General features: G+C 51.0%; 1 protein-coding gene across 4 annotated transcripts in view; it reads right to left on the bottom strand.

Moving 5' to 3' along the window:
• The window catches only part of PPCDC (phosphopantothenoylcysteine decarboxylase), a 41081-nt gene that overhangs the window by 2585 nt on the left and 25740 nt on the right, over positions 1-12756 (bottom strand). The window contains exon 6 of one of the 4 annotated variants that reach the window (XM_044933237.2): positions 7872-10632. The exons of 1 other annotated variant lie outside the window; for it this stretch is intronic. In XM_044933237.2, coding sequence (XP_044789172.1) covers positions 10562-10632 — 71 coding nt within the window. In that variant the 3' untranslated portion in view covers positions 7872-10561. Of the gene's footprint in view, positions 1-7871; positions 10709-11297; positions 11616-12756 lie in introns of those variants that run through there. 2 more of the 4 variants (XM_044933238.2, XM_044933235.2) reach the window with 2 other exon arrangements.

Raw genomic sequence — 12756 nt, 5'->3', positions numbered from 1 at the left:
AAGACACCTCAATCCTTATCATCTACACTGACCACTGGTATGCACTTCTCTTCCTTCTCTCTCTCCTTCCCTATTAACAGCATATGCTTGTGATCATGCCTCTACTAACCATGGAGGGACAGCCCATCCTCATAATGACATTGCCACCATGCTGCCTTAAAGCAAATTTTGGTGTCAGATGGACCTGGGAGTTAACAGATATGATGTAAAATCAGATTCTGAGCCTTGAGTTAATGGATATGATGTAAAATTAGATTTACCCAGTGTCCCCAAGCCTTGGGTGAGACCCCTAAATATTTACTACAATCAAAAAGATAAGACAGGAACAGGATGATCTCAGGGACTCAGAACCCACCCAAGAGGAAGACCCTCAGTGACAACCGGCATCTGGACTTCAGAGAAGAGGTTCCTTTCTGCCTAGAGCAAAGAAGGAGTGTGTCTTTGAGTCTTCCAATAGACTGGAGACATGGTTTTTCAGAACAGCTGTTGAACTTCATGTACCACACCCCATCCCCACATTACTGTGCCTCCCACTTCCCTCCAACTCCTTCCTGCTGCGCCCATTTTGCTGCTCAAGCCCAGGCCGTGGCTCTATTTCCTGGAGGGCACCGTCTCCCAAGGCCTTGAAGCAGGAGGAGACAGGGATAGACTCCCTTAGGCCAGCAGCAGGAGTCTTGGCCTCTACCCGAGAATCTGTGTTCTCTCCTCCCTCAGAACATTCTGCACCAGGCATCTGACTTCAAAGGCTCCCCGGAGCTGGGCCTGGCCCTCTTCCTTCAGCTATCTATCTGATCCTGCCATGGTGGGTGCTCAAGCCTGAAGTCCCAGGGCCCAGGATAAGAGCTTGGCCAGCCCCATGCTGTAGCCAGTGCCCTCTAGAAAGGGCACTCTATACACAGAGTTCTACACACCTGAACCTTCTGCTGGGAATGTGTGCCTCCAGGCCTACACACATCACACTGGGGTGGCCGGTCACCTGAGCAGAACCAGCACATTCGGTGCTCAGGGCTTTTCTTGCACTCCCGTGACCCCATCCTTCATCTGTCACCTCTCCCGCATTTCTGAGGGGGCGAATGAGCACATACGCTAAGACACACCTGGGAAACTCGACACCCCTCCATCTAATGGGCCTCAAGGGGCACCTCCAATCAAACAGCTCCCAGAATGCTTCCCCCTCCTGCAGCTAGCTGGAACAAAAGGCAACAGCTGCCAAGTGCCCAATAATAAAGCTGTGGGAGTCTAGGTGATGGAGCCATTTTAAAAGGATGGACATGAAAGTGTTCTCTAGCTTGATCTGGGTTGCATATTATATGCTCTAATTCAATTAAAAAATCATGACTGGCCCTGGCCCCTCAAACTCGGCAGAGACCAGACAGGCCAAGCAGAGAGCAGAAGACAGGTGAGAGAACCATTAAGGGGGCCAGGTCTGGAGGCTGGTGGATGGCAGTGGGAAGTTGCAGTGGACATGGGCTGGAGCCTTTGTCAAGAAAAAGGGCCAAGGCTGGGGACTACAGAATGTCAGAGACAGAGGGGATCAAGAGTGAGAATTGTGAGGTGTGAGGGCCAGGAAAGCCCTCTCTTTAGGGAGATCAGGGTGCTCTGGGGAGTCCTGGTGTCCACACAGGTGATGGGGATGGGGGGCAGCAGTTTGTTGGCTTCTCCTAGGTTCTGATTGAGTGGGGACTCCATGATGGGAAGCTGGAAGGTCCAGGGCCCTAGAAAATATTCAGCTTTCTGAAAAAGGTGACCTCAGATAGTCCAGCAGTGGCCAGTTCACAGGTCCAAGGCCTCCACCATTGCTAATGCCTGGTTTCCCCAAAGCAGTCTAAGCAGAATCACAGAACAAACCTAGAGCCCAGCCCAGGCTAGGCAGGGTCAGCCGCATCATGTGTGGCCTAAAACCCTGTGTTTGCTGGACATGTGTGGTGGAAAGGTGGACACGAAGTGCTCCATCAATGAGAGGGCTGAATCTAGACCACCCATTAGGCTAGGCAGGAGCCCTCTCCGCATCTCTGGTCCTCCGGCATCTGCTCCCAGCATAAGAGGCTCACTACCTCATGTTTTTCACTCCATTTTCATAATTCCTAAGTTCCAGGATGTTTTCCCCTCTATGGGGTTGAACTCTGCCACCAGGAGATTCCTCAGAAGTCTAGGATATACCGGTCTCCCCAGGCTGCTCCTCCCTGTCCATCCAGCCTGGTACAGTATGCCGGCTCTTCTATGGCTATTAGGCATTGGGGGCCCTGAAAGGATCCTAGCCCTTCAGGTAGTCTCAGCAAGAAGAAGGAACAATCTCCTCCTTTGACCTGCATGCCTTGCCACTGTTAATTCAGCCCAAACTTTGGGGGAAGCAAAGTGCCTTGTTGTATGGTCACTTCAGCTCATAAGGGAGAAAGTTCTCATTTCATAGGCACATGCCTTGGTTTCCCACAGCCAACTGCTGTTGGCCCCAGGCCCTGTCCCGCTGGGCCTCTGCTCACCTTATTCCCTTCTACCCACTACCATCAGTTTGTGCCTTTGGTGAGTCACTTCACCTCCCCCAGCTTCAGTTGACTCACCACTAAGACGGGGATGGTAGCAGTGCGCACCTCACAGGATGACGGATGAAGTACAAGTCATGTGTGCCTAGCACACAGGGCTCAGCACAGGTGAGTCTCCTCACCCGGAAGCTTGTGAGAGGGGCGTGTTCACGGCCCAAGACCTCTAACAGGCAGGTTCTCATCACGAGGTGGGGCTCCTTGGCTGCAGGCAGAGCCGTCGGGGTGGGGAAGAAGTTTGGCTCTTACTGCAGGATTCCTTTGGGAATTCTCCAGTCTAGTCTAGTCCAGGACTATCTTTGCTCCCTGATGACCTCAGAGCCCCTTCATCCTCATTCCTCTTTCAGGGCCACAGGGAAAGGGCATACTTTACTGTCTGCACTTTCTAACCAAGTGAGCAAGGCTCTGAGGCTCGGCTGCATGGGGCATCCTCCCCTAATCCGGTCCTGGTGGCTGCCCCTCCCAGGGGGCTCAGGCGCTGCCTCTTGAATGCTGCAGACAGGGGTCCAAGTCCTCGTTCTCCCTGTGCCTTGGTCAGCCTGCTCTGTTAGAAAAGGCTTCCCTTCCCTTGTACCCCTCTTCCCTTGGAACTACCACCAGGGATGAATAAATGGAGAAAGCCTGACATGATCCGAGAAGCCCTTCCAGGCCCCTGACTTTTGCCAGGTGGGCTTTGTCTGCTTCCTTGTGAGATGTGAGACTGTTGGTCAAGGCTGTATCTGGGCAGAAGCAAAGCAGAGGTTAGCCCCAGGCCGCCAGAAAAACCCATCCTGTCCTCAAGGGGCTGGCACTTGAGGCAACAGTGAAAGCCCCTGAAGCATCTTCAGGACACATTTAAAGTCACAAACTGCACAATCCAGTACCTGAGCTTTCTAACTATTTCAAGGCCAGTGCTGGCCCCACCCACCGACTCTGGCCTACCTGGACCCTTCCTCCTTAGACTAAAAGGGTTAGCTTTGGGCTTTACGGAATCTGGGTCAAGTGCGCCTTCTGGCCCCAGGCCTTTGTACACACTGCACCCCAATCCTGCCATCCCTACTCTTTGCTAATGCCCACACCCTTAGAATTCAGCCCAGGTGGAATCTCTTTGGGGTTTCCCAGGTGGCTCAGATGGTAAAGAATCTGCCCGCAGGTTCAATTCCTGGGTTTGAGAAGATCCCCTGGAGGAGGGCATGGCAACCCACTCCAGCATTCTTGCCTGGACAGTCCCATGGACAGAGAAGCCTGGTAGGCTACACAGTCCATGGTGTTGCAGAGTCGGACACAGCGGAGAGACTATCGCTTTGGGAACTTCCTCTGAGGCCCTTCCTCACTCCTCAGACCACCCCTGCAGGCTGGGTGAACTGTTCTGCTGGGCTCCCTTGGCACCCTAAGCCTACTTACCTCCATCCCTTCCTCCCTCCCCGTTCCTTGATGATAGGGCTGGGCCTTTGGTCCAGGACAGTGTGTGGAACACAGAATTTGAGAAATGAATGAATATGGGGAGGTTGTGCATGTAGGAGAGGAAGGCGTATGGAAACTCTCTGCACTTTCCACTCACTTTCCCTGTAAACTTAAAACCGCTCTAAAAAATGAAGTCTATTAACTTTTTAAAGAGATTTATGAATGAAGAAACATGATCAACCCTTGATTATGCAACATTAACTTGCAGAGGCCACAGGCTACTGTACTTGAGAGAAGTACCCCAGGGCGACTCGTCATCCCTTAGGGCAGGGACTTCTTTTCCCGTATCAGCCCTGCCAGCCCAGGTCTGAGAGCACACAGGTGGTGTGTTCTGACTGGTGGGATGACCAGTGTCCAATTCCCTGCCCATCCACCTGTGATGCAATGAGTTAAGGAGCCTGCAGTCATCTGAGGTTTGGACCGGACCCTCCATTGTCTGTGTTATGGCTGCTGATCCATTCCTGGAATGTCAGGCTGGCTGGAGAACGGAGCAGGAACTAACCCCAAGGCTCACAAACCCTCCACATGTGCGTGACCTTGCAGGCTTTCTGCCCCTGACCTAGAGTATTCCTGCATCCCAAACCCCACAGTCTCTCCAGGAGCCCCAGAGGGACTGAGCTGGAAGGAAAGGGGTCGATAGACCAGAGGGGACAGTCCTGACTCCGGGATACCTACCATTCAATTTCTCAGTGTTCCTGTTCACCGGTCATAGACATGTGGCAACACAATGATGATTTTTTTCCCCCTAGAAATTCCGGCCTTGGCCACTGCCCCCTGGAGGTCCAGGAAGATCAGGGCAGGCTGCAGAAGCCTTTGGGGCCTCCACCCTGCCCCAGCACCCCACTGTCCCCAGCCACTGCTCACGTGACGTCCTGGAAGAGGCCACACAGAGGCTGTCACGTGGTCTGTCATACTCCGAGACCCAAGCCCTTTACCTCTGCATCTCCAGTTGGTCTTTTTCTCTGGTCTTCCTCCAAAGCCCTGAGCCTGGGAGGCAGCGTGACTCATAGCAAGAACCAGGAGTTGCAGCCAGCTAGATCTTCCCCACTGTGGGACCTTGAGAAAGTGAAGTGATGCTTTCGAGCCTCAGTCTGTTCATCTGTCAAATGGGATGATACACTCTCCCTTAGGGATTGCTATGAGGATTACATCATAAATGGTAGCTGTGACTTCACAGGACGTGGCTTCTGAACAGTACTTCCTTCAGGTGCTCTGTGGTAGGGAGGCCACGCATCCTGGTTTTCCCAGGACAGTCCCACTTGATGCCTATTGTCCTGGCATATTTACTGCCCCTTTTCACTCTCAGAAGAGCCCGCCTTCGACAACAAGATGCATGGTCAGCCTACTCACGCCTCTCTCCATTCCCAGCTCAGGTCCAGGCTATGTGAGCAGCTTCATAACACTTTCTCTTTTCCCTTCTAAGAGGCCATGGCTTTGTATGCAGTTGGGAGGATTTTTATTTCCTTCTCACTGAGCTTCAGGTTATTATTATTATTTTCAATGGGGATACCAATGCCTGTCTTGAAGGTTGCTTAGAGGATGAAATGAGATAAGGTAAGCAAAGCACATATCTGGCACAGGTCAGGTGCTAGATAAACATGAGCACCCTTCCATGGTCTTCCCTCCCTGGTTCCCATCATGCCAGCTTCCTCTCCTCCCCCTACTGTGGGGCTCCAGAGCTCAACTTCTCTGCTACCAAAGAGAGTGGATTTCAGAAGCTCCCAGTGACATATGAGCCCCCAAGCCCTGATCTCTCCCCAAAATAAGAAATGATCTTCACTTCCACCCCCAAGCTCCCTGCAGGCCCTGAGGAGCATTCCAGCCTCTCCTTCCTGCATGTATCCACGTGTTTCTGTGGGAGGCTTCCAAGCCAATCGCTATAGCTGGAAACCCTTCAGCCCTCATCTACCTTGCCCACACAAACAGAAGGCACCTTTGAACTCTCCCCCCCCCCGCACCCTTTTCCAGGAATCCAGAGGCCCCAAAAGGAGTCTGCAGGTCCTCCAGTCCCAGTGACCTGCTATCTGGGCCAGCAGGCAAACAGTTACCATGTCACTGTAGCAGATAAAGTTGCCACGAGGCCAGCCTGTTACAGCAAGTAACTGACATACTCCTACATCACACCTGGATTAGCAGCTGTCCTCCAAAGGCCCGGAAGTTTGCATCTCCCATCTGGCCCTTGCCCTCCCAGCCGCCTACTGTGATGCTGCTGGCATTCCTTTGCTATTAGACAGCTAGCAGCTCTCCTGGCCTGCTCCTTGCCCTTGCCTTGCCCCAGGCAGCACCAAGCCTGCTTCGAATATTATGGAATATTTGGTTCCACCAGGAAGCTCTTGGTGTAAACAAGCTGTCAGTCACTGGGAGCTGACTCTAGGGCTCTTTGTTCAGAGGCAGTTGCATGACATTTCGGATTTTTGTGCTGCCCAAGAAACCACAGTGTATGTATGAGGGAAGCTACAGGATGGGAAATGTACAGAAGCAGCTGCTAAATTGGGACTTAAAAAAGGTATCTGGTGGTGGTGATGGTGTGTGGTGGAGGGGGTGTTTCCACAGGCCCCAGGGAGGTAAACGCTGAGGATGGAAGTTCTGTTCTGCAGCAGCAGTCTATTTGCAGGTGGCTTCAGGGCAGAAAGAGAAACTGGCTGGGTGACCTCCACTTTCCCATCTATAAAATGGAATTAAATATACTCGTTGATTCTATTATGAGGCTTTGTGTTTAGAGTTCAATGAAACTCTCAGCGGTATAAGGGCCACACCACGCATACACATAACCCAGTTATAATCCAGGGCTTCATATGGCTCAATCCTGCCATGTCAACACACCAGAGAAGCACACACTGGCAAAGAAATTTAAAAGACCTAGTATTCGAGTGATTTCCAGTGGGGAGAGGAAAGTGGGGAGGGAAAAGATAGGGATAGGGGATGAGGAGGTGCAAACTGAAACTGTAACTCAGACTGGGACTTGGACTCATGGGCTTTTAACCGAGATCACTCCTGGTCTCAGAACTTAATGAAGTTCAAGTTCATGATGTCTCATCACAGAAAGGATTCAGTGAGAGACAAAGTGATAGGTAAGAAGTATTTAGAGAGAAACACACTCTACAGAGTGTAGGCCATCTCAGAAGGCGAGAGCAGCACCAGGATATACGGTTGTCAGTTTTTATAGGGTGGGTAATTCTATAGGCTAATGAGTGGGAGGAATATTCGAGCTATTTTGGGGAAGGGGTAGGAGTTTCCAGGAATTGGGCCACTGCCTACTTTTGACCTTTGTGGTTGGCCTTACAACTGTCATGGCCCCTGTAGCTGTCATGTAGCGTGCTAATGTGTTACAATGAGCTTATACTGAGGCTCAAGGTCTGGTGGAAGGTGAGCTTCCACCACCTTGGACCTATTTGGTTCTAATCAGTTTATGTCATATCCTTGAGCTATGTTATTCTTTAAAGGTTGTGCCCTGCCCCCTTCCCTCCTGTTTCAAAACTATAGTGAAAGTTGCTCAGTCGTGTCCAACTCTTTGAGACCCCATGAACTATACAGTCCGTGGAATTCTCCAGGCCAGAATACGGGAGTGGGTAGCCTTTCCCTTCTCCAGGGGATCTTCCCAACCCAGGGATCAAACCCAGGCCTCCCTCATTGCAGGCAGATTCTTTACCAGCTGAGCCACAAGGGAAGCCCAAGAATACTGGAGTGGGTAGCCTATCCCTTCTCCAGCGGATCTTCCCGACCCAGGAATCGAACTGGGGTCTCTTGCACTGCAGGTGGATCCTTTACCAACTGAGCTATCAGGGAACTACAATGTATAAAATAAATAAGCCACAAGGATATATTGCACAGCACAGAGAATATAGCCATTTTAAATAATAACTTTAAATGGAGTATAATTTATAAAAATACTGTGTTGTATCCCTGAAACCAATATTGTAAATCAACTATACTTCAATATAAATAAATACCCAATCTTTACTTGAGTTTCTTGAAGAACATTAAAGTCTGTCAAACTCACAATTCTCAGCAACCTTCCTCAAAAATCCTTTTACTCCCCATCCCCACCTCCTTGCACCTCTTAGCGGTTCGGAAACTCTATTAAGTCAATTCCCAAACTGTAGCCCAACTTCTGGCCACCTGCATGACTCTGTGGGCCTCCCTCCACTTGGCCCCTCTGAGGTCTTCAGGATGAAGTTCCCCAAGTCTCTGCTCCACGCTTTCCTTTTTTCTCCCTTTACCCATTACCAGAATTCGTCACAGTAAAGGAGACTCTGGGACCAACCCAAAAAAGTAAGATTCCTTCCCCTTTCCTCCCATCTTCTCAGTTCTATATCTCAATCCATTTTCCCCCAAATTCTACACAAAATGCTCAGGAACCATGAGGGCAGGCTGAACAATCCTGAGAGAAAACACTGTGATAAGCCGGTCTGGGGCTGGGTCTTCGTTGTGGCAAGCAGGCTTTCTCTAGTTGTGACGTGCTGGCTTCTCCCATTGCAGAGCAGGGGCTCTACAGTGTGCGGGCTCAGGGCTCAGTGGTTGCGGTGTGTGGGTTCTCTCATTGAGGTGCTCAGGCTTAGTTGCCCTGCGGCATGTGAGACCTTGGTTCCTCCATCAGGGATCGAACCAGCATCCCTTGTGTTGGATGGAGGACTCTTAACCACTGGGTCACCAGGGAAGTCCCAAAGCAAAATTCTTTTTAGTGGGTGGGACTGGGAACCGTTAATAAGTCTTGTACCACCACGCGCACAATTGTCATTAAGTTCTCCTTCCCCCTACTTGCCACAAGGACTGTGGTTTTAACACTTTCTGTGGTGGTGGTTTAGTTGCTCCGTTGTGCCCGACTCTTGCGACCCCATGGCCTATAGCCTACCAGGCTTCCCAGTCCATGGGATTCTCCAGGCAAGAATACTGGAGTGGGTTGCCATTTCCTTCCCCGGGGGATCTTCTCAACCCAGGAACTGAACCCAGGTCTCCTGCATTGCAGGCAGATTCTTTACCAACTGAGCTACAAGGGAAGCCTAACACCTTAGTCTTGCTGATTTTCCTTCACATCATGAAGGAAAAAACTCTTTTGCATCCCCTGCCTTTCCAGAACCACGGGTGTGGCCGAGGCCTTCAGCACAGCCTGGCTTCCCTGGCTTAGCCTCTGGCTTCCTCCCCGACTCCAGCTTCTCAAGTCTCCAGTCTGTCCTGCATGTTCCATGCAGCAGATTTTTATCACACTCCATGCTCACCATGAGGCTGCCCTGCTGTCCAGCTCCTGACCTCCAGCATGCAGAGTCCAGGACCCCACGCAGGTACCTTCATCAGCACGTGGCAGCGTGTCTCCACCCGCTGCCTCTGTTCTCACTACACTGGCCCTCCAGGGAGCGCCAGCCTGAGTGCCACTCCCTCCAAAAGGCATCGCCTGGCTGCTTCTCAGTTCTGAATCACAGCACTTAAGAGTCTAAGTCACACAGTTTCACTTTTCCATCACTTGATTGTTTTAACTGTTTTAAGGCCTTGAGTCTTCTTCTCCTAAGACCGTTAGCTCCTTGAGATCAGGGACCTCAAAAACTTATAAGGAGCACCCAGGGATACTCAGAAGTCATCTTCCTCTATTATTAGCTCATGACAAGAAAAACAGGCCATTTCTATTCCAAAGGCCTTAATGGAAATCTCCAGATACCCCTGCCAAGTCTTTTGCATCAACTCCCTGCCAAGCCATTTTTAACAACTTCTGGATAAAGGGCAGAGGGAACCCTTTAAAAAACATATGTATTTACGGCTTTCGTGGTGGATAATATATTCATCTGGCTCAAAACTTAAAATGAAGTCAGCTGCCTACCTTTGTTTCTCAACCACTCAGCTCCCCTGCTGAGAGGCAAACAATGGACTGAATTCTTGTTTTTCAATAGGTATTCTAGCAAATAGATACTCATTTTCTCTCGCTTTTTTAATACACAAGCTAACATGCAATATATATTATTCTCCATCTTGCGTTTTGTTTAATAATGTATCTCAGACATCTTCCCTGGTCAAACCTAGAGAGCTTCCTCACTGTGGCTGTGTGATGTTCCAGTGCAAGGATGACCCTGATTTATTTAACCAACCTTTTAAAAAATATATTTGCTTATTTGGCTGGGTCAGGTCTTAGTTGCAGAACGCAGGATCTTTGCTGAGGGACCTGGACTCTCTGGTTGTGGCACGTGGGCTCAGTACTTGCAGCACTCTGGCTTCAGCTGCTCCACGGCATGTGGGATCTCAGTTCCCTGACCAGGGATCGATAGCCACGTCCCCTGCATCACAAGGCAGATTCTTAACCACTGGACCACATTCATCAGCCTTTAGTTGTCACATGGCGAGTGTTTCCAGTCCTTTACTATCATATGCAATGCTTCCGTAATAGACTTGTTCAGATAAAATGTCACACTGAGATGAGAGTTTTCAGAATTGAGAAGCACCCAGGCGATGCCTTTTGGAGGGAGTGGCACTCAGGCTGGAGGGCCAGCATAGTGAGAACAGAGGCAGAGGGTGGAGACACGCTGTTTATGTGGGTACTTGGGTGGGGTCCTGGACTCTGCATGCTGGGGGGTCAGGAGCTGGACAGCAGGGCAGCCTCATGGTGAGCGTGGAGTGCAGTAAAGACCTGCTGCATGGAACATGCAGGACAGACTGGAGACTTGAGAAGCTGGAGTCGGGGAGGAAGCCAGAGGCTAAGTCAGGGAAGCCAGGTTATGGTGAAGGCCTCGGCCACACCCGTGGTTCTGGAAAGGGAGGGGATTTCTAAATGAAATGAGGGTTTTCAACTTACTAGGTTGGTGAAGGTGAGAAAATGGCACCCTCATACTTTGCTGGTAGGAGTGTAAATTGATATAACCTCTTTGGAGATCTTCCCAACCCAGGGATTGAACCCAGTCTCTTGTGTCTCCTGCTTTGGCAGGCAGATTCCTTACCACTGTGCCATCTTGGAACCTTGCCTTTGGGCTACTGCTAGGTGGAATTGTTTTTCTGTAGTCAAATGTATCCGTCTTTGCTTTTATGGCTCCTAGGTTGGGTGACAAAGGAGCAAGACAGCCCCTCCTTCATCCCCCTCCAGCCCCCAACACACAGCTTTTAAAAATCCTGCCTGTACAAAAAGCTTGGAATGACTTCCCAGGTTTTGTAAGGAACAGGACAACTCCTGCCTTCCAGGAGATGCCAGTTTCAGGGAGACACAGACTGACTGCTGCAATTGCATGGTATAATAAATAAGATGGGGCACAACGCGAACCTGGGCTAGGACCGCCTACTCCTGCCTGAGTTGGCCAGGCAAGGCTTTCCAAAGGCAGTGGCATCCAGGTAAATCTGGAGGTGTGCGGGAAGCAGCCAGGAGAAGAACGGTCTTCCAGTAAAAGTGGAAAAGCATATGCAAACGCAAGAAGCAACAGGCTCAGCCAAGGTTGTCCAGTCTGGCAAGAAGACAGGGAGACCTGCAGAGCTGGTGTGTGGTAGGGGCAGAGCTAGGAAGTAGACAGGGGCCAGATCACAGAAGGCCAAGAAGATACTGCCTGGAGGTCAGGGGGAGGTGGCAGGGGGACACATCAGCTGTGTGGAGGATGAGCTGGAGTTGGTCCAGAGCGGAGGCAGGGCCTCGGAGACTTCCGCCTCTTGCCCAGCAGCAGCCATGGCAGCCTAGAGAGACTCCACACAGCGAGAATTTCAGACCAAATGTTCGATTCTGCCAAGCTTCCAGAATTCTATAAAAATCATCAGCGAAGCTAGCACCTTCTCTGAAACATGCCTACCCAAGATGATGACAACTTCAAGAGCTTTTTCCTGGGGAAGGCGGTGGCTGTCACTCCCACCTCAGCACCCCGCTGGCAGACGGGGTAAATGCAGCCAGGGCCCTAACTGTCCTCTCCTCTGCTCCAGCGTGGCTCAGGGAACACGTGGGCTCTCCAGCCCCTGCCCATTCATCCAGATCCTCATTCCTTCAGAACGCAGGACTGCCATGATGGAGTGGTGGACTCCCAGCTGGCCCACGTCCCTGGGTCATTTCTTTCCTTCCAGTCAACATGGCTCAGTCCTGCTCTGAGCAGTCCGACAGGCCTATGAACTTCTCTACTCCTGTGACATTTTTAAACAGGCATCTTATAGCAGGTTTCCTGAGCAACTGTCCTCCTTAAAGTGCTCAGCACAGAGCCTTGCACACAGCAAGCATTCTGCAGCACTTTCTGCTAAAACTGGAAGTCTCAGGGGATGTCCTTCGTGGTCCAGTGCTTAAGACTCCAAGCTTCCAATGCAGGGGGCATGGGTTCCATCCCTGGTTGGCGAACTAAGATTCCACATGCTGTATGCAGCGTAGACAAAAAGATCTTTTTAAAAACTGGAAGTCTTGCCATTCATTAGGAGGTTGCTGAGGGAAAGGAAGGGTGATGTGGATAGAAGGAAGTCAGAATCCACTTAAACAGAACTTTGGGGCTGCCTCTGGATTTCAGTTATCCAGGGCCTCTCCATGCCCGACCCCCAACCCAGCAAAAGAAGCTGGTTCTTTTCTTCAGTGCCCTAAGGCAATTTTATCCCAAAGGATCACTTGGTCAGGTGCTACAGAGACGAAGGCTCTTGGAGGCTGCTGGAGGCAGCCTTGGTTACCACCAGCAGGCCTCCTGTTGTTCAGTCGCTCAGCTGTGTATGACTCTTTGCGACCCCATGGACTGCAGCACATCAGGCTTCCCTGTCCGCCGTCTCCCAGAGTCTGTCGGAGCTTGCTCAAACTCAGGTCCATTGAGTCGGTGGTGCCATCCAACCATCTCATCCCCTGTCGTCCCCTTCT

This window comes from Bubalus bubalis, chromosome 20, assembly GCF_019923935.1.
Source record: "Bubalus bubalis isolate 160015118507 breed Murrah chromosome 20, NDDB_SH_1, whole genome shotgun sequence".
Classification (NCBI taxonomy): Eukaryota; Metazoa; Chordata; class Mammalia; order Artiodactyla; family Bovidae; genus Bubalus; species Bubalus bubalis.
Note: the sequence above shows the minus strand (reverse complement) of the source record. Positions and strands in the feature narration are given on the sequence as shown.